Source organism: Budorcas taxicolor, chromosome 6 (genome assembly GCF_023091745.1).
Source record: "Budorcas taxicolor isolate Tak-1 chromosome 6, Takin1.1, whole genome shotgun sequence".
Lineage (NCBI taxonomy): Eukaryota > Metazoa > Chordata > Mammalia > Artiodactyla > Bovidae > Budorcas > Budorcas taxicolor.
This window is the reverse complement of record NC_068915.1, coordinates 105,009,150-105,031,258: the sequence shown is the minus strand read 5'-3', so window position 1 is coordinate 105,031,258 and position 22,109 is coordinate 105,009,150. Positions and strand designations below refer to the sequence as shown.

The 22,109-nt window shown below is 50.4% G+C and overlaps 1 protein-coding gene across 1 annotated transcript in view; it reads left to right on the top strand.

Moving 5' to 3' along the window:
- The window catches only part of SLC2A9 (solute carrier family 2 member 9), a 215,093-nt gene that overhangs the window by 78,978 nt on the left and 114,006 nt on the right, over positions 1–22,109 (top strand). The window contains exon 6 of the mRNA XM_052642178.1: positions 2,075–2,207. Within this exon, the coding sequence (XP_052498138.1) occupies positions 2,075–2,207 (133 nt within the window). The remainder of the gene's footprint in view (positions 1–2,074; positions 2,208–22,109) is intronic.

Genomic DNA, 22,109 nt, shown 5'->3' with positions numbered 1-22,109 from the left:
AAGGCTATGGTTTTTCCAGTGGTCATGTATGGATGTGAGAGTTGGACTGTGAAGAAGGCTGAGCGCTGAAGAATTGATGCTTTTGAAGTGTGGTGTTGGAGAAGACTCTTGAGAGTCCCTTGGACTGCAAAGAGATCCAACCAGTCCATTCTGAAGATCAGCCCTGGGATTTCTTTGGAAGGAATGATGCTAAAGCTGAAGCTCCAGTACTTTGGCCACCTCATGTGAAGAGTTGACTCATTGGAAAAGACTTCGATGCTGGGAGGGATTGGGGGCAGGAGGAGAAGGGGACGACTGAGGATGAGATGGCTGGATGGCATCACTGACTCAATGGACATGAGTCTGAGTGAACTCTGGGAGATAGTGATGGACAGGGAGGCCTGGCATGCTGTGATTCATGGGGTCGCAAAGAGTCGGACACGACTGAGTGACTGAACTGAACTGAAAAGGTGAATGGCTGCTCCTGTGTGCTAAGTCGCTTCAGTCCTGTCCGACTCTGTGTGACCCCATGGACTATAGCCCATCAGGCTCCTCTGTCCATGGGATTCTCCAAGCAAGAATACTGGAGTAGCTTGCCATACCCTCCTCCAGGGGATCTTCCCGACCCAGGGATTGAACCTGCATCTCCTGCGTTGACAGGCGGGTTCTTTATCACTAGCGCCACCTGGGAAGCCCTCCAAGAGCCTCTTGAATGGTATATGCTGTAGGTTCAGGGGTGGCTTGTGTCCGGAGGCCCCACCACCCTCTCTTCTGTGGGGACTCGGGAAAGCTCCAGCTGACCTTCAGTGACGGGGGCAAGATGAGTCAGAGGTCACAGGCCTCGGAGGTGTCTGGCTGGTAACACCAGCAGAGCAGTCGCTTCTTCTGCACACCTACTGGGTGCTGGCAAAGCATAGAGCCCACAGGCAAAGCTTTATCTGAGCCCACTCTCACGACTGCCTGAGAGGTGGCCGCAGCTGTCCCCATTCCCTGGGTGAAGAAAAGGGGGTTCGAAGGGCCATGAGAATGATCTCAGCCGCACAACCTGGAAAGACCAGAGCCCCTTAGGCTGGCCTTGCTGCCCCCAGGGCCTCTGAGTCAGCCAGTTCTTGGCTTCCCCAAACTCTTCCTTCTCAAGGTCACCGTATTGCAGGAAGGGGGAGCCTTTCCAGGGCCCCAGAGTGGGCTCTTGTCTAACACAGAGTGAATTGTCCAAGGAGACACACGTGCTGTCAAAGCAAAAGACTTTATTGGGAAGGGGCGCCCGGGCGGAGAGCAGCAGGGTTAAGGGAACCCAGGAGAACTGCTCCACCACGTGGCTCACGGTCTCGGGTTTTATGGTGATGGGATTAATTTCCAGGTTGCCTCTGGCCAATCACTCTGACTCAGGTCCTTCCTGGAGGTGCGGGCATCATTCAGCCAAGATGGATTCCAGCGAGGAGGATTCTGGGAAGTTGACAGGATATATGGATTGGGGTCTCCTCTTCTTTCGACCTTTCCTGAATTATTCTGGTTGGTGGTAGTTTGTTAGCTCTGTGTTCCTTACCACAATCGCTTGTTGTAAGATAACTCGTGCAAGTGGTTGCTATCAGGCCTGGCTGGGGAAGGTGGTTTCGGTCATCGGTCCCCGTAACTAAACCACAGTCTCATGCTTTGAGGGGTGGGGTCAGCTTTCTGGGGCTGTCTCTGGCCAATCATCTTGCTCGTGCCCACATTTGATGTGACTCAGGGTCCTTCCTGGTGGTGCGAGTATCTCTTAGACAAGATGATTCCAGAGTGAGGACTTCTGGGAGGTTGGCAGGACTTATCATGGACTGGCATTTCTTCCCTTCTTTTGGCCCCTCCTGAATATTCCCATTTAGTTTTGGGACCTCCTGTTGTGAAACAACGCGTACGTGCAGTGTGGCCAAGGTGGGCGATCTCAGTCAACAGTTCCGTAACAAATCCAGTGTCCAGTCCCTCCCTAGTCTTCGTTCCTGGGGTTTATCCTGGGTAAGGAGGACCCTGTGAAGAAAGCAGAAGCTGCCTGGCCCAGGAGTCCAGCTCCCACCAAACAATGACCTCATCATTCCCCAACCCCCTTTTCTCCCTTCAGGAGAGCACCTGGCCATATCTGTTTGGAGTGATTGTCATCCCCGCCTTGGTCCAGCTGGTGAGCCTGCCCTTTCTGCCCCAGAGCCCGCACGACCTGCTCTTTGAGAAGCATGACCAGGAGGGAGCTGAGAAAGGTAGGGCGCCCTTTGCCTGGTCCACGCAGCCCCCATCTCTTCACAGGGGTCAGGGCTATAGGGCACGCATGCTCTAGCACAGCCCGTCCTGTTTTTTCTTCCCATCTGTCTGCTGTGGGTGGCCCTGAGTAGGGACACAGATCCCAGTGTGGACTGAAAAAAATAGCACACCATGAGTGTTGTGAGTTAAGTTTTATTTGTGGCAAAATGAGGACTGCAATCGGGAGACAGCCTCTCAGCTGGCTCTGAGAAACTGCTCCAAAAAGATATGAGGAGTGTCAGTATATATGTGATTTTGGTGAAGCAGGATGCATGCGGTCAAGCACGCATGTTGGCAAAGGTTTGCTGCTAAGTCACAAGGAGCAGATGTCACCATTAATGGTTTTAGTGCCTTTCTAGATGTGAGAATATGTGAGACTTTGGGCTCATAAAATCTTCTGAAAATATCTAACTATCTGAAGACCTGTTCTGCCAGTTTTGCACAGAGTACCTTATTCTTGGTTTCTGCCCTGAACTCCTTTCAGGGTGTATTGAACGTCAGCGACTGCAGTGGCTACTGACTTAATCCTTGTAGAACTAGATGGCTGGTGACAGTTTTTCAGTTTTCAGTAGAGAGACCCTGAAAAAGCCACGACAGAGCAGCCTAAGACCCAGGTCTGCTCACCCCTGTGCAGTGTCTCCCCATGGCCACCTCTTGGGGGCTCCCAACCCCAGAGATACTGCAAACACAGGTTTCTTGGTGGTTCAGTCCACCCCAGCCCTCCCTCTGTTATTCTCTTCCTCACTGATCAGCTTTCCCATCAAGCACAGAATAAGCCCTCGTGTCACCCCAGCATGGGGCCTCTGCACCAAGACCCAATGGAACATTCTTTTCAGCCCTTTGAGGGAGCAGAAATATACCCATTTTACAGGAGGGAAGCATGAGGCCCTCACAGGGCTTGCCAGTTGTCTTCTGTAGCTTTTCTTAACCCTTTGAATGGTGAGGTGCTGAACCAGATTCAAAGCACAGCTTAAAGAATCAAAGGCATTTCTACAGAGCCCAGAAAAGGCAAAATTATTTTGCCTGGAGACAGACAATGTAAAGTAAACGACAGGATCCCCATTCTTTCAGTTTTATTAAACAAGACATGGTTCAGCACAAGGGCTGGGAGTAACTAGTCCTGCCTTCACATCCCAGCTCTGCAGTCTGACCTCGACCTGTTATTTTTACTGTTCTGATTCTCAGAATTCACATCTGTAAAAAGAAATGATGTACACTTCCCCTATGGGCTTCTTGTAGGGATTAAAGTAGATATCTGTATCTATGCCTGTATCTATATTTGGTCCACAGTATTACCTGCTGTCGTCATTGCTGAGCTCTCTGTCCATTTTCTTATTATCCATACCATGTCCTCTAATCTAAATTTCCTAATGTCCACATCCAAGAAAAAAATTAAGAATTATATGTAGTTCTTAGTTTACTATAATTTGTGCAAAATAAATCCAAAATTTAAAGTCCAAATAACCTAAATATCTTCCGAGTTGACAAGTGTTGTGATGAAATATTAATCACCCCCTATGTTTGCCCAGTAGTTTTTGGTTTGGATCTATTTTCTCATTTACAACATTTTCATGAGATCAGAGAACGTTATTATTACCTTCACTTTTTAGATGAAGAAACAGAGGCTTACAGGGGTGAAGCAACTTCTCCAAGGCTGTGGTTATATGATTTCTGGTTTCTAGAGGCCTTTAAAAGCTGATGAAGAGGACAGATCTTTCTTCTGTAGAGCGCCCACATACACAAAATTTGTGGAGCTTGGTGTTGGGGATGGGACTTGACCCCTCTCCCCTAGAAGCCCACAGAGGACCCTGGTTAATGCTCCACCCCCATCTCACAGTCAGCTAGTGATAAAAGAAGGGTTGAAACCTGAAGGTGACTGTCCTCCCTTCTCTCACACACACAGAGGGACTCGGATGAGTAGTGGCCTAGGGTCTTCCTGTGCGGTCCGTGGGGAGGCAAACTATCCAGAAGTCAGGCTTCGGGAAAGAAGGCTGATGGTCAGACGGTGCAGACTCTGGAGTAAAAAGAAGGCAGTTGAGAAAGAGCCAATGGGATCTGATTCCCAAAAGCAACTGGGTTATAGGTAGTTACTGTTCAGTCGCTAAGTCGCGTCCGATCCTCTGCTACCCCATGGACGGCAGCACACCAGGCTCCTCTGCCTTCTGCTGTCTCCCGAAGTTTGCTCAAATTCATGTCCATTGAGTCGGTGATGCTATCTAATCCTCTCATTCCCCGCGCCCCCTTCTCCTTTTGCCCTCAATCTTTCCCAGCTGTTAGAAGGCAGCCATTCCTCCAGTTTGATCTCCTGGCATGCAAGGATGTCCATCCGCCCCATCTGGCTTCACTGGGGAGGAACTCTTGGGAAACGCTCCAATTAAGTACAGTTGGAATGGGCAGTGCATGAGAATGCCCGACAGTGAAAAAGGTTTAAAAGATTTATTTCATAGCACAGCAGGGAGTGAGAGAGAAGGCCAGTGGTTAAAAAAAAAAAAAAAAGATAAATATTGCATGTGTGCTTTATAAAAAGGACAAAAATGTTGGCCTTGGGTTGAAACAGAATATTGAAATCTACATCTGTACTAATATTAATGAAAGTGCTCATTTCACTCCAGGCCTTCAGCAAACATAGCTATTTACTGTGCTGGGTGCTCTGCCAGGAGAAAGGGAGAGGGGGACAAAAGATGGCCTTCCTGCTCCCCAGGAGGTGACAGGGACACCTAGGTATGGGCCATGCACACACTCCTAGTTAACGGCTCATCCACATTGAGAACTAGTTCATTCTCAGCACTTCAGGTGTATTAGATTGTTAATCCCTCCTTACCATAGAAAGTAGATCAGATTATTATTTCCATGGGACACCTTAGATAAAGACACAGAGCTAGCAAATGGCAGCCGTGGGGTTTGAACTCTGACAGTCTTGCTCTGGATCCTATGTGCATAAACAAAGCACTCTTAGCTCTGAGCACCTCGTTTGGCACGACGGAAAATGCACCTCGCCTGGTCTGTGGGCAGGGGTGTGTCCAGGGGCGGGGCCAGAGGGGTGGCTTAGGTGTTCTGCCCACCCCTTCGTGGCGTTGGGTGCAGGGGGCGTGCCTGGCACCCTGCTTTTGCTTCCGACTTCCTGTTTTTGCTCCAGCTCTTCAGAAGTGGCATTTGGGGTTTTTTTTTTTTTTGGTCCTTTTGTATTTTGTTGTCTATAATCTGGGCTTCCCTGGTGGCTCAGCAGTAAAGAATCTGCCTGCATGCCGGAGACGTGAGAGACATGGATTTGATACCTGGGTCTGGAAGATGCCCTAGAGGAGGACATAGAAACCCACTCCAGTATTCTTGCCTGGAGAATCCCATGGATAGAGGCTACTGTCCGTGGGGTCACAAAGAGTCTGGCATGACTGAAGCGACGGGGCATGCATGCATGGCCATAATTTGCCCCAACTGCGCATGCACGCGGTTATTTTTAGTCCCTCACGTGGACTTCCCTGGTGGTTCAGATGGTAAAGCGTCTGTCTACAATGAGGGAGACCTGGGTTCGATCCCTGGGTTGGGAAGATCCCCTGGAGAAGGAAATAGCAATCCACTCCAGGACTATTGCCTGGAAAACCCCATGGACAGAGGAGCCTGGTAGGCTACAGCCCATGGGGTCGCAAAGAGTCGGACACGACTCCTCGACTTCACTTTCACTTTCATAGTTTCTTTGTACTTTGTTGTCGAGGAGAAATTTGTCGAGGTGCAAGCATTGCAGCAAAGGGTTCCAGGTCCCAGGCTGCCTTAAAAGGAGATGCAAGTATGGAACAGGCTGTTTATGCAGGCAGGGAGTTCTCATTTCTGGAGGTGTCTGAGCACTAGGCAGGAGTGGGAAGATCCACTGGAAGCAGCCAGAAGGTCCAGCTCAATCAGTACCCTACTCTACTGTCCACCAACCTCCTCTAGGCCTTGGCTTCCTAATTTGTAAGAAGGGAAACATCACAACTGTCCAGCCTCTGGATGAGACAGACAAGATCAAGTACAGTGGTGTTTTGGGGAAGAGGGCTTGGCAAGCTGTGGATTGTGCACTTAAAAAGGAAATTGTCTGCTTTTGCCATGTGGATTGCTGCATGACCTTGCGTTTGAAGAAAGGGATTCTATGGTTAAAGTGATGTGAGATCTTTCGCTCTGGGAATGGAGAATTTGTTTAATGTTGGGGGGAGAATCACCCCCAACTCTCTAACGAATCAATTGTCATTTATACCTGAGCTGTTCTGTCCTTTCCCGTGACATTTCCATCATGTTTATCGGTGGTACCAGCCCCGGGTTTGTGCCTTAAGCATGTTTCCTCTTGACTGTTTTCTTATTATTAATGTCATGTGTGGTCAGAAGAAAAATGGCCTCCAAGTATGCCCACACCCTAGTTTTCAGAACCTGTGAATGTCCCCTTGCACGGCCTGAGGGACTTGGCAGACGTGATCAGTGTAAGGGTCTTGGGCGTGCATGCTCAGCCGCTCAGTTGTGTCTGACTCTTTGTGACCCCACAGGCTGTAGCCCATCAGACCCCTCTAGGGACAATTATTTCGGATCATTTGGATGAATCCAGTGGAATCACAAGCTCCTTATAAGTCAAAGAGGGAAGAAGAGGGTCAGGGTCAGAGAAGGAGCTGTGGTTGAAGATACACTGCTGTCGGCTTTGAAGGTGGAGGAGGGGGCCAGGAGCCAAGGAAATGCAGGCCACCTCTAAAGCTGGAAAAGGCCAGGGAACAGACCACCCTCTAGAGCCTCCAGGAGGAGCAGAGCCCTCACAACACTTTGGTTTTAGCCCAGTGAGTCCCTTTTTGGGCCTCTGACCTCAGAACTGTTTGTACTGTTGTAAGCCTGTGCGTGTGTGCTCACTCAGTCGTAATCAGTTCTTTGAGAAGCCACAGACTGTAGCCCTCCAGGCCCCTCTGTCCATGGGATTTCCCAGGCAAGAATACTGGAGTGGGTTGCCATTTCCTTCTCCAGGGGATCTTCCCGACTCAGGGATCAAACTCATATCTCCTGCATCGGCAGGTGGATTCTTTACCACTGAGCCACAGGGAAGGTGGTGATTTATTAGAGCAGCACAGGAAACTCAGACATCACAAAAGAAAATCAGTTCCAGTTGAACTAGGACTTTACCTTCATTCTGAAGACAAAACTTTTTTTACTTGAATTCTCAAAATGGTTGGACATTCTGATGGTTTCTTTTATTTTTATTTATAACAAATAACTAAGTGAAAGGTCTTCAGGGGCATGAAACTTTTAAAGCTGTTTGTTTCCCATGCACCATTTTTGCTATAGTTTATCAAGCGCCCTTTCCGCACAAGGTGCTTTGTTTTCATTGTTTCCACCGTTACAAGTCTCCAGAAACTCAGAGACTTCGGGGAGGAAATCCGCACTCAGACATTGAGCCCCTGACCTGCAGTCCCACTCCAGCCCTGAATTCACACTAGGGCAAGGTGATGCCTTGAGTGGATGCTTACGTGAATTTATGAACACAGCATATATATAGAGGCAAATGTATTAGCAAATGATTGATTCATTAGTTGCTAGGTTTAAAGCCTCGAGAAATGTCCACTGCCATATTGTGATTTTCTATATTTGACCCAGGTTGAACTCCAGACATATGTCTATTGCATCAGAGAACAGTTAAATCAGTCATTGCTCATCTGAATTGAAAACGAAAAGTCCTGTCCTCCAGCCAACTTGATTCACTTACGTAACAAACAATTATAAGATGATTGTAGCATTATGAAAGCATACTTAGTACATAATGCTTCGTGGGGAAAAAATAGAACATAAAATAAGCCCATGTGATCACAAGTGTGGACATAATAGAGAAAAGTAGGGCAGGAAGCCGTAAGGAATGCTGAGCACTGAAGAATTGATGCTTTCAAATTGTGGTGCCGGAGGAGACTCTTGAGAGTCCCTTGGACTGCAAGGAGATCACGCCAGTCGATTCCAAAGGAAATCAGTCCTAAATAGTCATTGGAAGGACTGGTGCTGAAGCTGAAGCTCCAATACTTTGGCCACCTGATGTGAAGAGTCAACTCATTGGAAAAGACCCTGATGCTGGGAAAGGTTGAGGACAGGAGGAGAAGGGGACAACGGAGGATGAGATGGTCGGATGGCATCACTGACTCGTTGGACATGAGTTTGAGCAAACTCTAGAAGATAGTAAAGGACAGGAAAGCCTGGCATGCTGCAGTCCATGGGGTCACAAAGAGTCAGACACGACTCAGTGACTAAACAACAACAAGGGCAGGAAGGGGAGAAGGCAGACCTGGATGGAGATTTGTGAGAGAGCTGTGCTCTGTGCTCTTTGCGCTCTTGATAAGGGAGGATGCATGACATGAGCTGGTCCTCCTGCAGCCTCCAGCCCCACAAATGCTTCCACCAAAACTCAAGCCAAGTCCAGAGATGGCCATCCAAGGTACCAAGGTACCCAAGGAAACCCTGGGGTAGTCAGCCCCTCCCAGACCCTATTCTTGCCTAGCAGCTCCTGGCCACACTATGCCCATCTAGAGACACTGGAGAGGTCTCCGGAGGGGCAGGTGAGTGCCCTGGGCTCACACTTGTCAACTGAAGTGGTGCCACCTGGCAGAGGGATGTGGCAGGAAGAGGAGACGTCTTATCTCTGCCCCATGCACCACAGTCACCTGCTCTTGGAAGACCCTCCCCTGTTGTCACTTTACTTCATCTTCATGGTGTGGCCATGATGAGTGACCTCAATCCTCTCCCCACCTCGCCCCTGGAAGATCAGTCCTCCAGGGCTCCCCGTCCCCTGGCTGGAGAGCCTGCTGGCAGGATGGGCTACAGAGCAAAGGATTTGCAGCCCAGGCAGCCTGACACCTCCCTTCAGAACACCCAAGGGTCCATGCTGCTGCTTCTGCTGCTAAGTCGCTTCAGTCGTATCTGACTCTGCAACCCCATAGACGGCAGCCCACCAGGCTCCTCTGTCCCTGGGGTTCTCCAGGCAAGAATACTGGAGTGGGTAGCCATTTCCTTCTCCAATGCATGAAAATGAAAAGTGAAAGTGAAGTCGCTCGGTCATGTCTGACTCTTCGCTGCCCCACGAACTGCAGCCTACCAGGCTCCTCCATCCACGGGATTTTCCAGGCAGGAGTACTGGAGTGGGTTGCCATTGCCTTCTCCACCAAGGGTCCATAGCAGGCAGCAAAACAGCTCAGAAAACACCTCGTAAAAGCCCCGGTTTCCCAGAGCACAAGGCACATTTTCATTCCAAACAGTGAGAGACTGGGAGTCAGACGCAACACCCACTTTACCTTTGTTTTTCATTTTTTTGCATAGATCAGTTTTTACATCTTTTGTCCATTTAAAAAAAGTTACACTCCATTAAAAGTTATTACAAAAGTGGCTCTATACCCTGTGTTGTGCAGTACATCCTTAGAGCCCTACACCTGATAGCTCGCACCTCCATCCCACCACCTCTGGGAGGGCCCTTCAGGGGAGGAGAGGTCTGTGTACCCCTGATTGAGATGCAGGTTTGATCCCTGGGTCAGGAAGATCCCCTGGAGGAGGAAATGGCCACCCAATCCAGTATTCTTGCCTGGAAAATCCCATGGACAGAGGAGCCTGGCAGGTTATAGTCTATGGGCTCTCAAAGAGTCAGGCACGATAAGTGACTGAGCACGCACACATGCACAGATGGTGTCAGACGGTACTTGTCTCTCTCTGACTTATCTCACTAAGCATGATGTCCTCCCGGTCCATCCATGTTCCTGCAAATGGCAACATCTCATTCCTTTTGTGGCTGAGTAGTATTCCACTGCGTATTTACGTGCCACATCTTCTTCATCCGTTCATCTGTTGATGGACATACGGGTCGTTTCCACACATTGGCTGTTGTAAAGAAGTCTGCTGGGAACCCTGGCGTGCATGTACCTTTACAAATTCATGGTGTTTTTCGTTTTTTTTTTTTTTTGGATATATACCCAGGGGTGGGATTGTTGGGTCACTTGGTAGTTATACTTTTAGTTTTTTGAGAAATCTCCATATTCTTTTCCTCAGTGATTGCACTGATTTACATTCCCATCAACAGTTTATGAGGGTTCCCTTTTCTCCACAGCCTCACCAACTGTTGCTATTTTACACTCACTTTACATTTGGAGGTTCATGGAAGATTCCAGCAAGCAGAGGATGCTTTCAACATCATGCCTGTGGTTGGTGCCATCCAGGGGTAGCCCCTGGGTCTCCTGGGGGTCCCCATGCCCCTCAGCACTGGGAGGAACTGTCTGTGCCCCCATTGTACTGCATGGGAACATTCAAAGCCCCCTTCAAATGTCTCTGAAGTCCAGAGTGCTTCTGGAAGTTGAGCCATCTTGGGCACCAGGATGCTTGCTTGCTGTCTTGTTACGCTTGTAACCCTTGTTACCCTCTGAGCATAACAGCCCCAACTTGAACTTCAGCACCCACTTTGGTTTTCCCCAAACATCATAGCAGCAGTCATGCGCCCTGATCACCGGAGGGTTTCCAGAAGGGATTGATACCCAGGGTGCCTGACTTCCTGCCTGCCACCAGCCTCTGCTTTCCCCTCTCACCTCCGCTCATCCCCTCTGCCTGCTCAGAGGACCCCCAAGCTCCAATTTCCTCTCCTTCTAGCATGTGGAGCAGCCTTTCTTCTTTCTGGAGCTAAAGTATCTGCCATGCAAACGTTCAGCAAACCCCTTTTCCTCCAGGCACTTATCAAAATATTTTTCTCAGCCAAGACATTTCTTTCCTTGAGAGACATTCTGGTGTCAGCCGCTAAGTTAAAACATGCTTTTCTTTCCTTCTTTATACCAGTAATATCAATGTGCCTCTTTGAGACTCCCGGGCTCTGTGGAAGCCATGGTGTATGGACTCGGGTAGGGGATGGGTTCCAGGCTCTGCTTCCCCACGTGGTAGCCCTATGAGCTCAGGCAGTTGCCCATCATCTTGGATGAGGCTCAATTTTCTCATCTGTGAAATGGGAATAGCACAAATGCCTACCTCCAGGAACCGGAAGGATGATGAAATAAGATCATGGATGTGAGAACACTTTGCAGCCTGCAAAAAGGCTGAAGCAACATCAGCTGCAGTCACCATAATCATGTGGCCAAAATCAGTCAATCAACAAACACTCAATGTTTATCAAGTAGGTCCTTGTCCAGGAGGGGGAAGAAATAACTGCCCATAGAGACCACAAGCATCTGGACTGAGACTTTGAGGTCACACAGAGAGGTCCTGGGCACTGGGAGGAGCTTCTGTCTCTAAGAGCTGTTGAGAGGCCTGGGAGAACCCTGTCTTGTTGAAGATACTTATCCTTTCTTCTTGCCCAGCTTATTCCTACTCGTGCTGGGAGGCTCTGTGCATCTCCACAGGGGCTTGGAATTCAATGTCTGTACCACCGACTGTCGGTCAGGGTCGTCTGAGAAGCTGACAGCAGGTGGACCAGCGAGCGGGCCTTCATTGGTTTGGGTGCCTGTGCAGGGAATGGGGAGGTAGAGAGACTACAGATGTGGGACCACCCCAGCCTGCAGCGGAGAAACCGGGGACGGGGCTTGGGCAGAAGAGTCCTGGGGGCTGTGCAGAACAGAGAAGACTCAGCAAGGCTCTGACACCTCCTCCCGCCAACATCAGCCCCAGAGGAGCCCTGTGTCCCAGGAACAAGGCTGCCTCAGTTTCCCAGCCATGTTCCAGATGCTCTGAGCAGCACCCAAAGCTTGGCCTGACATCCGGGTTGAGGGCTTGTGGAGCACAGGGTCTGTCGCCCTTGGTCAGGTCCTGCCCTGTAACCGGGGCTCTGTGGGTATATCCTCCTTCTGCTACAATGAGGGAGGCCACATGGCTCTAGAAAGACATCCTCAGCAGAGGAGGGAGATGGAGTGACGTCTTCCTGGGGTCCCCAGGCTGGTCAGGGCTCTCCAGAGAAACAGAACCAATATGTGTATGCGTGTGTGTGTGTGTGTGTGTGTGTGTGTGTAGAGGCAGAGAGAGAGATTCAGTTTAAGCAGCTGGTGCACGTGTTTGTGGGGCCCAGCAAGTCCATCTGCCAAGTAGGCTGGAGACGAGGGAAGAACTGATGTTGTAGCTCGACTCTGGAGGCTGCCGCAGGCAAAGCTCCTTTCTCATCGGGGCCTCAGTCATTGGCTCTTAAGGCCTTCAACTGATTGGGTGGGGCCAGCCAGATTCCCAGGTGGCGCTAGTGGTAAAGAACACACCTGCCCGTGCAGGAGATGTAAGAGACGAGGGTTCAATCCCAGGGTCGGGAAGATCCCCTGGAGGAGGGCATGGCAACCCATTCCAGTATTCTTGCCTTGAGAATCCCTAGGACCGAGGAGCCTGGTGGGCTACAGTCCACAAGGTTGCAAAGAGTCAGACACGACTGAAGCAGTTTGGCACACATGGACACACACACCCAGATTCCAGAGACTCATCTGCTTCCTCCAGGTCTAACTGATGTGAATGGGACACTCAGCTAAGAATTGCCTTCACCATGACAGCTAGACGGGTGTTTGACCAAATACCTGCTTTCTGTGGCTCCGCCAAGGTGACACACAGCACTGACCATCGCAGCCCCACCCTGTCCCTCACACCCACGGCCATCTCACCCTGGGAGTGACGACACTGTAGGGTCACCTGCTGCTAAGTGAGTCTCCCTCCTGCCCCCCTCCCTCCCCACACAGGACAGGGACCGCCTGCGTCTCCTGCAGGGCTGTGCCTCCTCCACTATCCCCTGTGTTCAGCCCATTTCACTTATTTAAAAAGATAAGAAAACATATCAAGGCTCTGAAAGTGTGGTCCAAGTGTGGAAGACCATTCACTTGTGAAAGTCGTTACCCATAGTAAAGAGAAGTGAAGTGAAGTGTCTGACTCTTTGCAACCCCATGGACTATACGGTCCATGGAATTCTCCAGGCCAGAATACTGGAGTGGGTAGCCGTTCCCTTCTCCAGGGGATATTCCCAACCCAGGGATGGGGCCCAGGTCTCCCGCATTGCAGGCAGATTCTTTACCAGCTGAGCTACCAGGGAAAATGGTGACTAACAATAGTGAGTCCTCCAGGTGAGGAGAAGGCAGCTCGGCCTCTCCTTCCCACAGCCAAGCAGCCCAACCCAAGGGGTTGGGACGCGCCATCCTCCCCACACCTGCCTGCTCCTGGAGCAGGGGCTCAAAGCCGGGCTCCTGACTCCTAGAGGGAGACTCTTGCCAGTCCCCTTTCACCTGGCATCTTTCCCCTCCAGCTCAGGGATCTAGGAGAAGTGCCCCATTTCCTGGGCAGGGGCGGGTACGTGGGTGGCGGTGGTCCAACAGAGGACCCCTTCTCAACACTCAAAGATGAAGAACCTGCCAGAATTCATGAATGTGCTTGGCATGTACAGAGCACCGCCCAAAACAGCCCCCTAAGTATTCCAGAACTCATTCTTCCTACACTTGGTGTTTAATGGAAAGCAACGATGCCCTCTTCAATATTTTATGAGCCACAGAGCTCCACGTTGGAAGCAGTGGAATGGAGACTTTTCAGTCCCAAACCTGGGCCCCAGGGATACGTCAGCTTTGCCTGGGGGGTGTGCAGGCGAGATGCAACTAGGGATGATTGGCCCCGTGACTCGGGGAACAGCATGTGCATCCTCTGAGCATCCTGGCTAATCAGCTCGTGGGCATCAGTCCCGTTAAGCTATTATAGACAGCAGGCACCGAGAGAGACCCCAGGATCCAGAGTCACACCCTGGCTGGTATCAGGCACCCTGTTCCTGCTGTGCTGCGTCCCTGAGCCATGGTTTCTCCCCCTGTGTAATCAGGATGGACAAGGTGCTTCCTCTAGGCTGATCCAGCTGCAGGCTCTGTGGTCAGGCTCTGGCACATTGGGGCAGGAGCTCATCTGGGCCCTGGGCTCCTGGAAAACAGGCCCTCGGGGTCTGCTACCACCCATGGGCTCACTCTATGGGGAGGTCATAAGAGTCACTTCTGGAGTGTCCTGCTCCCCACCCAAGGGACTGTGCGATGGCACAAAATAAAATGTGTGCTAGTGTGGGAAGCTGAGTAATGGTTCTCTGCCTCCAAAAGGTGTTCACGTGTTACTTCCCAGAACATGTGAACAGGTTAGGCTACGTGACAAGGGAATGAAGAATGCCGATGGAGTGAAGGTGGCTACTTGACTGACTCTGAGATGGAGAGATTACTTGAGGTTATCCACCAGGACTCAGTGGAATCACAAGGATTGTTCTAAGTGGAAAGGGAAGACAGAAGAGAGAAAACCAGATAGCTGCATGAGAAGGTTTGGGCCCGAGGTTGCTGACCTTGAAGATGAAGGAAGGGGCCATGAGACAAGAAAAGCAGGCAGACTATAGAAGCTGGAAAAGTCAAAGCACGGACATTTCCCTAGAGCCTCAGAAGGAACTCAGCCCTAATGACACATTGCTTGTGGTCCACGGAAGCCGCTTTCAGATTCTGACCTCCAGAACTGTAAGATGATGCTTTTGCATTGTTGTAAGCCACAGTTTGTGGTAACTTGTTACAGCAGCCACAGGAAATTAACAGAGGTGTGTTTACTGAATCCATTGTCTTAACTCTCACCAAAAAAAAAAAAAGCCTACAGCGTTTCCCTGCATGTGCTCAGTCCTGTCTGACTCTTTGCAATCCCATGGACTATATAGCCCAATAGCCTCCTCTGTCTATGGCATTTCCCAGGCAAGAATACTGGAGTGGCTTGCCATTCGCTCCTCCAGGGTGTCTTCCTGACCCAGGGATCAAACCTGTGTCTCCTGCGTTGGCAGGTAGATTCTTTGCCACTGCGCCACCTGGGAAGACCTGCAGTGTTTCTACTCCTTATTATGCAGATGGGACGACTAACACTCAGAGAGATGCAGGGAGATGACATCACGGTCCCTGAGCTGTCGCACTCGGAACCCAGGAGTAACAGGAACAACATTTCAGACGAAGCGGCGTGATGTAGGGCGTGGCTGCCCAGGTGCCGGGCGGGGCAACAGGATGGGTCCCTCAGAGTCCTCACTCAGGCTCGGACCCCAGAGCCCTCACTCCTTATTGATACCACAGATAGCACACCTGTGGCTGCAGAGCTGGGCTGCTGGCACAAATGTGGCCGATGTCATTGCCACTGGGGACACCAGAGCCTCTGTCTCTGAGGCAGAGTGGGAGCCGCCACCACTCATCATGCCAGAGGTTCAGCCTGGTGCAGAAGAGCATCTTCCTTCTTCCTACCTTCTCTCCTGCATCAGCGCCTCTCATGGGTGGACCCTGATGAGTGGGCTAGCGTGGAGTCCTGGGAATGTGGAGTGCACAATTGTAGCCCAGGAACACAGGAGCGATTCTAAGAGGGTGATTTGGGACTGAGTCCCAGTGGGCAGGATCTAACTCAGCTAGTAAAGGTGGGATAGTCCTGGTACATGTCACCCCAGGGCCTTTGCCCCTGCTCCTCCACCTGGAAGCCTCTTTCCCTAAATGTCTGCCCAGCCCTGCCTCCCTCCCTTCAGCAGGTTCTCTGCTGCACTGGCAGCTCTTCTAAAGCATCTTCCCAATTCAGTAGCTCCAACAGCAGCCTCTCCTCCACACCATCACTCATCCTGACTTGATTTTCTTCTTTTTCCGGAATGTTATCAATGACCAGAATTTGCCTCGTCCTTGGTTAATTGGTTTAGTATCTGTTTCCTCCACTCAAATGAAAGCTCCCTGAGGGCAGGGACTTTCCCTGTTTTCGTTGCAGAAACCCCAGCACCCAGAGCAGCACCTGGCGTGTAGTAGATGCTCACTAAACAGTTGTTAAAAGGATGAATGAAAGCAGAGTTCAGAGCACACTTCACAGCGCAGCATGTGTCCTGGTCTCCGGAGCTCGGGACTTCTTTCACACTGGCAGTTGCTTGTGGCAGTTGGAGGGAGGTTGACCTGTCCTGGGAACGTGAAGGAGAAGAAGGTTAAGAGGGGGAGACAGGGATGAGGGTGCCTGTAGGATGCAGACTGGCCGTTTTCACCAGGGAGATGTTTCAGAGAGTCTCTTTGGCCCTTCTGATGTTTTTGCCTTGATAGTTTCTTCTTCTGTACCTAAGAAGTCTGCCTCAGGGTAGATTTTCCAGGTCAAAGCGAAGCATGTGTGTTTATACAAAGTCATGTAATTTGGAGACTGCTTGCAGCCTCTCACAGTGGCAGGAAGACTCTGGAGGCAGGGATGTCTGAACATGTACTGAGATGGAGGGAACCAGACGTCGAATGTTGATGAAGTGTTCAGGAAAGGCCCCAGCTCAAAGCGGTCATGCTGAGACATGGAGACTGATGTACAATCTGAAAGCCACTCTTCCCTGAAGTCAAATTCCAAGCACTTGTAACTGAGATGAGGACTCACAGAAGGCCAGCTTTTGGTGTCTAGAGGACATTCAATAAATGTGCACTGAATGTTGTTGTTCAGTCACTAAGTTGTTTCTGACTCTTTATGACCCCACAGACTGCAGCACATCGGTTTTTCTGTCGTTCACTATCTCCTGGAGTTTGCTCAAACTCATGTCCACTGAGTGAGTGATGCCATCCAGTCATCTCATCTTCTGTCGTCCCCTTCTCCTCCTGCCTTCAATCTTTCCCAGCATCAGGGTCTTTTCCAATGAGTTGGCTGTTCACATCAGGTGGCAAAAGTATTGGAGTTTCAGCTTCAGCGTTAGTCTTTCCAATGAACATTCAGGACTGATTTCCTTTAGGATAGACTGGTTGGATCTCCTTGCAGTCCAAGGGACTCTCAAGAGTCTTCTCCAACACCACAGTCAAAAGCATCAATTCTTCACCACTCAGTTTTCTTTTTGGTCCAACTCTCACATCTGTACATGACTATTGGAAAAACCATAGCTTTGACTATATAGACCTTTGTTGGCAAAGCAGTGTCTCTGCTTTTTAATACACTGCCATGAGGAAATAAACATGGCCTGCCTGAAGCACAAGTGCACAGGTAGAGGAGGTCCTAACTCTGTGCAATGACCTGAGAGAAAGGAGGAGGGGGCTGGCACGTGCTAAGGGCCTGTGGCACCTGTCCTGTCCCCGTGGCTCGCCCATTTCACCCCTCCCCACATACGAGATCTGAGTTCTCACTCCCATTTTACAGGTCAGAAAACAGAGACTTGGGGAGGTTGGTACAACCTACCAAAATTCACTCGGTAAGTGATGGGGCCAGTTCTTACACCCAAGTTTGTCTCGGTCTATAAAACCACAGAATCTGGGAGCTACACAGGTGACTGAAAAGCAGGAGGACAGAATTTGGCTCAAACAGAATGCATCTGGGGGAAAGTAGCTGAGCTTGGCCTAGACCCTCCTCCAGTCTTAGGGATAAGAAATAAGCCAGTGCCAATGCAGGCTCACTGGTGGTAGGAAAAAACAAAAAACAAAAAACTGCTTGCCAATGCATGGGACTTAAGAGATGTGGGTTCAGTCCCTGAATGGGGAAGATCCCCTGGAGGAGGGCATGGCAACCCACACCAGGATTCTTACCTAGAGAATCCCATGGACAGAGGAGCCTGGTAGGCTGCAGTCCATGAGGTCACAAAGAGTCAAACACAACTGAAGCGACTTGTCACGAACACAGTGCCTGCTTTTTGCAGACAGCAGAGGAGTGAATGCCTGGCTGGAGGCCCTGGGCAAGTCAGTGTCTGAGCTGGAACCAGGCCCTTTCTCCTGGCCTGTGTCCATGGGGCTCTCATTGCCCCCTCCCCATCCCCAAAGGAGCAAGAGAAGAGAGGAGCCGGCAGGCCAAGATCAGGGAAGGACCAGTCCAAAATTTGACGGTGCCCCCATGCTTCTAACCTGCTAGACGACCATGATCATCCTGCCGCTAGCTCTTTGCTCCCATGTCAGTGGTTTATTGGAGCAAGAGTGGCACTGACATTTACAAGCCCTTGTATTCGCATGTGAGACAATAAGTACCGCAACGCTGTGAGGGCGTCTGCACGCAGGTCCTTGTCGTAGAGATGAAGAAGCCAGAGGTTGAAGGTCAAGTGGCCTCACCATACCACCCACTAAAGGCTTCGTTTTTCTCTCTTGATTGAGTATTAGCAACTCCGTCTTTTACTTTATAGAAGTCAAGGAGAAAATTGAGGCAGCTTAGAAAGCAAGCAAGCACGTGCGTGTGTATGTGTGTGTGTGTGTGTGTGTGTGTGTGTGTGTGTACACTTGTGTCTATGTGTGTTACAGCTGGAACTCAGGGCCCTGGACAGAGAATGAAGAACCTCTGTAGATTTTGCAGACCTGCAGAGAGGTAGCATGCCACAGAGGTCAGGAGCTTAGTTTTTCTGAGCCAGACTGCTGGGGTTCATACACCTGCATTGCCATTTCCTGGTTATCGTGTCTGCCTCTTTGCAACCTTGTGGACTGTAGCCCACTAGGGTCCTCTGTCCATAGCATTGCCCAGGCAAGAATACTGGAGCGGGTTGCCATTCCGTTCTGCAGGGGATCTTCCTGACCCAGGGATTGAATCTGGGTCTCCGGCATTGCAGGCGGATTCTTTACCATCTGGGCCACCAAGGAAGCCCAGTTGACCCTATATGCATGGGTTTATTTCTAGGTTCTCTGTTCTATTCCGTTGGTCCGTAAGAATCAAAACAAAGATCTCAAAGAGCTGTTAGCATTCCTGTTCCTACTAGCACTGCAACACTGTTTACAATAGCCAAGATATGGAAACAACCCAATGTTCAACTTTGAATGAATGGATCGAGAAAATGTGATATACATGCCATGGGATATTATTTAGCCTTGCGAAAGGAGGGCATCCTGTAACATGTGACAACATGGATAGACCTCGAGGACATTATGCTAAATGAGATGTCAGTCACAGAAGGACAAGTATTGCATGTTCTCACTTACATGAGATTTCTAAAATAGTCAAGTTCAGGGACTTCCTTGGTGGTCCAGTGGTTAAGACTTCACCTTCCAGTACAGGGGGTGTGGGTTCCATCCCTGATCAGGGAGCTAAGATCCAACAAGCCTTGCAGCTAGAAAACCCAAAACACAGGGCAGAAGCAATATTGTAACAAATTGCATAAAGATTCAAAAAAATAAGTGTACATCCTCTTGTGGGTTGCTACCCCTAAAATTAATTAATTAATTAATTAAATAGTCAATTTCATCCAATCCAGCTGTGGAATAGTGAGTGCCAGGGACTGGAGTGGGGGGACAGAGAATGAGAAGCTGCCATCAACAGGCACGAAGTCTCAGTTATGCAGTTTGAACAAGCTCGGGCGACACCAGGAGGCCTGCACTGTCTGTGACCTCCTCCCGTCAGCATCATCCTTTGAGCCCAGCCTGCATCACAAAGTGGGCAGGGGCAGCATAGGAGTGGAAACGCCAGCTCTCCTGTGTGACGTGGGTACATCCCGTGGTCCTGCTGAGTCTCAGTTTTCCCATCTGTTAATGGCGGTCAGAGCACTGATCTTGCAGGGAGGTTGTGCAGCTTCTGCCGGCCCCACCTCCATCTCTGCCCACTGGAGTGGTAGCGAGTTGTCTCTGGCTCCCACTCGAGAGAACGCCTTCAGGCAGAGACCCTGCCTTGTTCTTTCCTTAACGTAGTAGACCTTGGCACCTGTGGCATGTCAAAGCTCTCAGAAGCCGCAGGTTAATTGAAGTGAACTGAATCTGGTTCTCCTCTCCGCCGCCTTTTCATCATCCTTTGAAGTGTGTGGAAAGAATGATCAGACGGATCCACGCTGAAACACTGACTCTCTCCTTTCTACCTGGGATCTCTGGGAGGTCTTCTAATGTCCCTGAAGTTCAGGGGGCTAAACCACACTAGGAATTGCAGCCAAGTCTGTAAGACGCCCAGCCCAGAGTCTGGCACACTGTGCTGTGCTTGAGTCGCTTCAGTCATGTCGGACTCTTTGTGACCCCACGGATGGCAGCCCACCAGGCTCCTCTGTCCATGGGATTTCCCAGGCAAGAATACTGGAGTGGGCTGCCATGCCCTCCTCCAGGGCATCTCCGCTACCCAGGGATTGAACCCATGTCTCCTATATCTCCTGCATTGCAGCTGGATTCTTTACCACTGAGCCACCAGGGAAGCCCCCTGGCACACAGTAGGTGCACAATAAATGTTCGTCTCCTCGCCCGGTGTTCTGAGTCCCCCCGAGTAAAGGCCAGTCTTTAACTGGTACAAGAATTAGTTGCAAAATGCCTCCCATTCCCAGCCCGAGAGTTGATCATGCCTCCCAGAGGGGTTTCTTTCCAGGTGGGAAATGAAAATTCTCACTCCTTTTTCAAGGTCTTTGGAGTTAGCGATTAGAACACAGAGGGCATATGAAAGAGATGTGAATCCTGGGAAGCAAGGGTGGGTGGGAGGCTGAGCCAGAGGGGAAGCTCTGGGGTAGACAGGTGAGCTGTTTAAGTGGCTTGGGGATTCAGGAAGATGGACTCCTCTGTGAGGGTTGTCTTCCATAGAGAATGACTTTTGGAAATGGCTCACAGATTAGTCGTTTCTAAAGCCCTCTTCTCTCTCCACAGACAGCTAGTTACAACTGCGTGTGTCCATCTCAATCCCTCCCCCAGCCCCGCCACCACCCAGATGCACCTCCCCCCTCCCATGGAACCTGCACATTTCTGAGTTTCTGTGCTTGCATTTAGAGACTTGGTCCCCCTTCCCATCTTCCTGTTTAAGGCCTGGGGTCCTCCCACAACATCTCCAATGGTTGGTCATCAGGCCTCTCCTTGCACGCCTCCAGGGATGGGGAACTCACTGCTCGAGAGACCACCCAGTCCACCCTGGAACACATCAGTCCAACAGTTCTTTCTTGTGGCGAGCTGACATCCCGTTCATCACAGCTCTGCCCTTGGTCCTGGTCTGACTCAGGGCCAAAGAGAATAAGACCAACCCCAGCCACGCACAGGCTTCTCCCTCAGAGCCCCCTCCCCTCTGGACTAAAGTGAAAGTGAAAGTCACTCAGTTGTGTCTGACTCTTTGCGACCCCATGGACATAGGAATTCCATAGTCCATGGAATTCTCCAGGCCAGAATACTGGAGTGGGTAGCCTTTCCCTTCTCCAGGGGATCTTCCCAACCCAGGGATCAAAGCCAGGTCTCCCGCATTGCAGGCGGATTCTTTACCAGCTGAGCCGCCAGGGAAGCCCAACTCATCAGCAAATGTGAGTAGGGTCCAGTTACATTTTTCCAGCATGGTTTGAGCACTTGCTGCATACCAGGCCCTGAATGAGACCCAGTCTCTGGCATGATTTGTCGTAAGCTTCACACCAGTATCAGGGCCTGCCCTGGAGCTGGTGGGGCTCCAGTGATGACAGAGGCAGCAGCAGTGGCCGTGAGCCAGCTGCAGGACACCCCTGTCAGCACACTGCACGATCTGTGCCCTGGCACGGACGCCTGCCCCTGTGAGTGGGATCCCTGCTCCAGAGGCTGACTGCAGGCCTGCACCTAAAGACCAGAGGGAAGGATGTGGTTACTCACAGGCTCTGAGAGTGCAGCTGGTACATTTCCATCTTCCCAGCTGTCTATTGGCTGTCCTCACCGAATCACCGGAAGATGTTGCCTTTTCATATTTTAACAACCAAGATTTAGGAAAACTCACGGAAACTCTTCTTCTGGAATATTTTCAAACAGAAATAATTTTTTTAAATGTTTGCAAAAATTTTCTGTACTGAGCAGATTTGAGCATTTGAATAGGTGACCTGTGTCCATCAGTTTGGTTTCCAAGCCGCAAGGTGATAGGAGCATTTCCAAACATCTTTTCTCATAGAATAACTTCCATCAAAAAGTTGCTACTCTCACTCTCGTGTTAAAATGTCACCTTACCTTGAAAAGATAGATAGCTTCTGTCTTTTAAGACTTTCTACTAGGCTGCCTCCTGTCACAGCCACGGGAGCTGACAACAGGCTTGTGCCTGGAGCGAGGTGGCAGGCCTGCTGT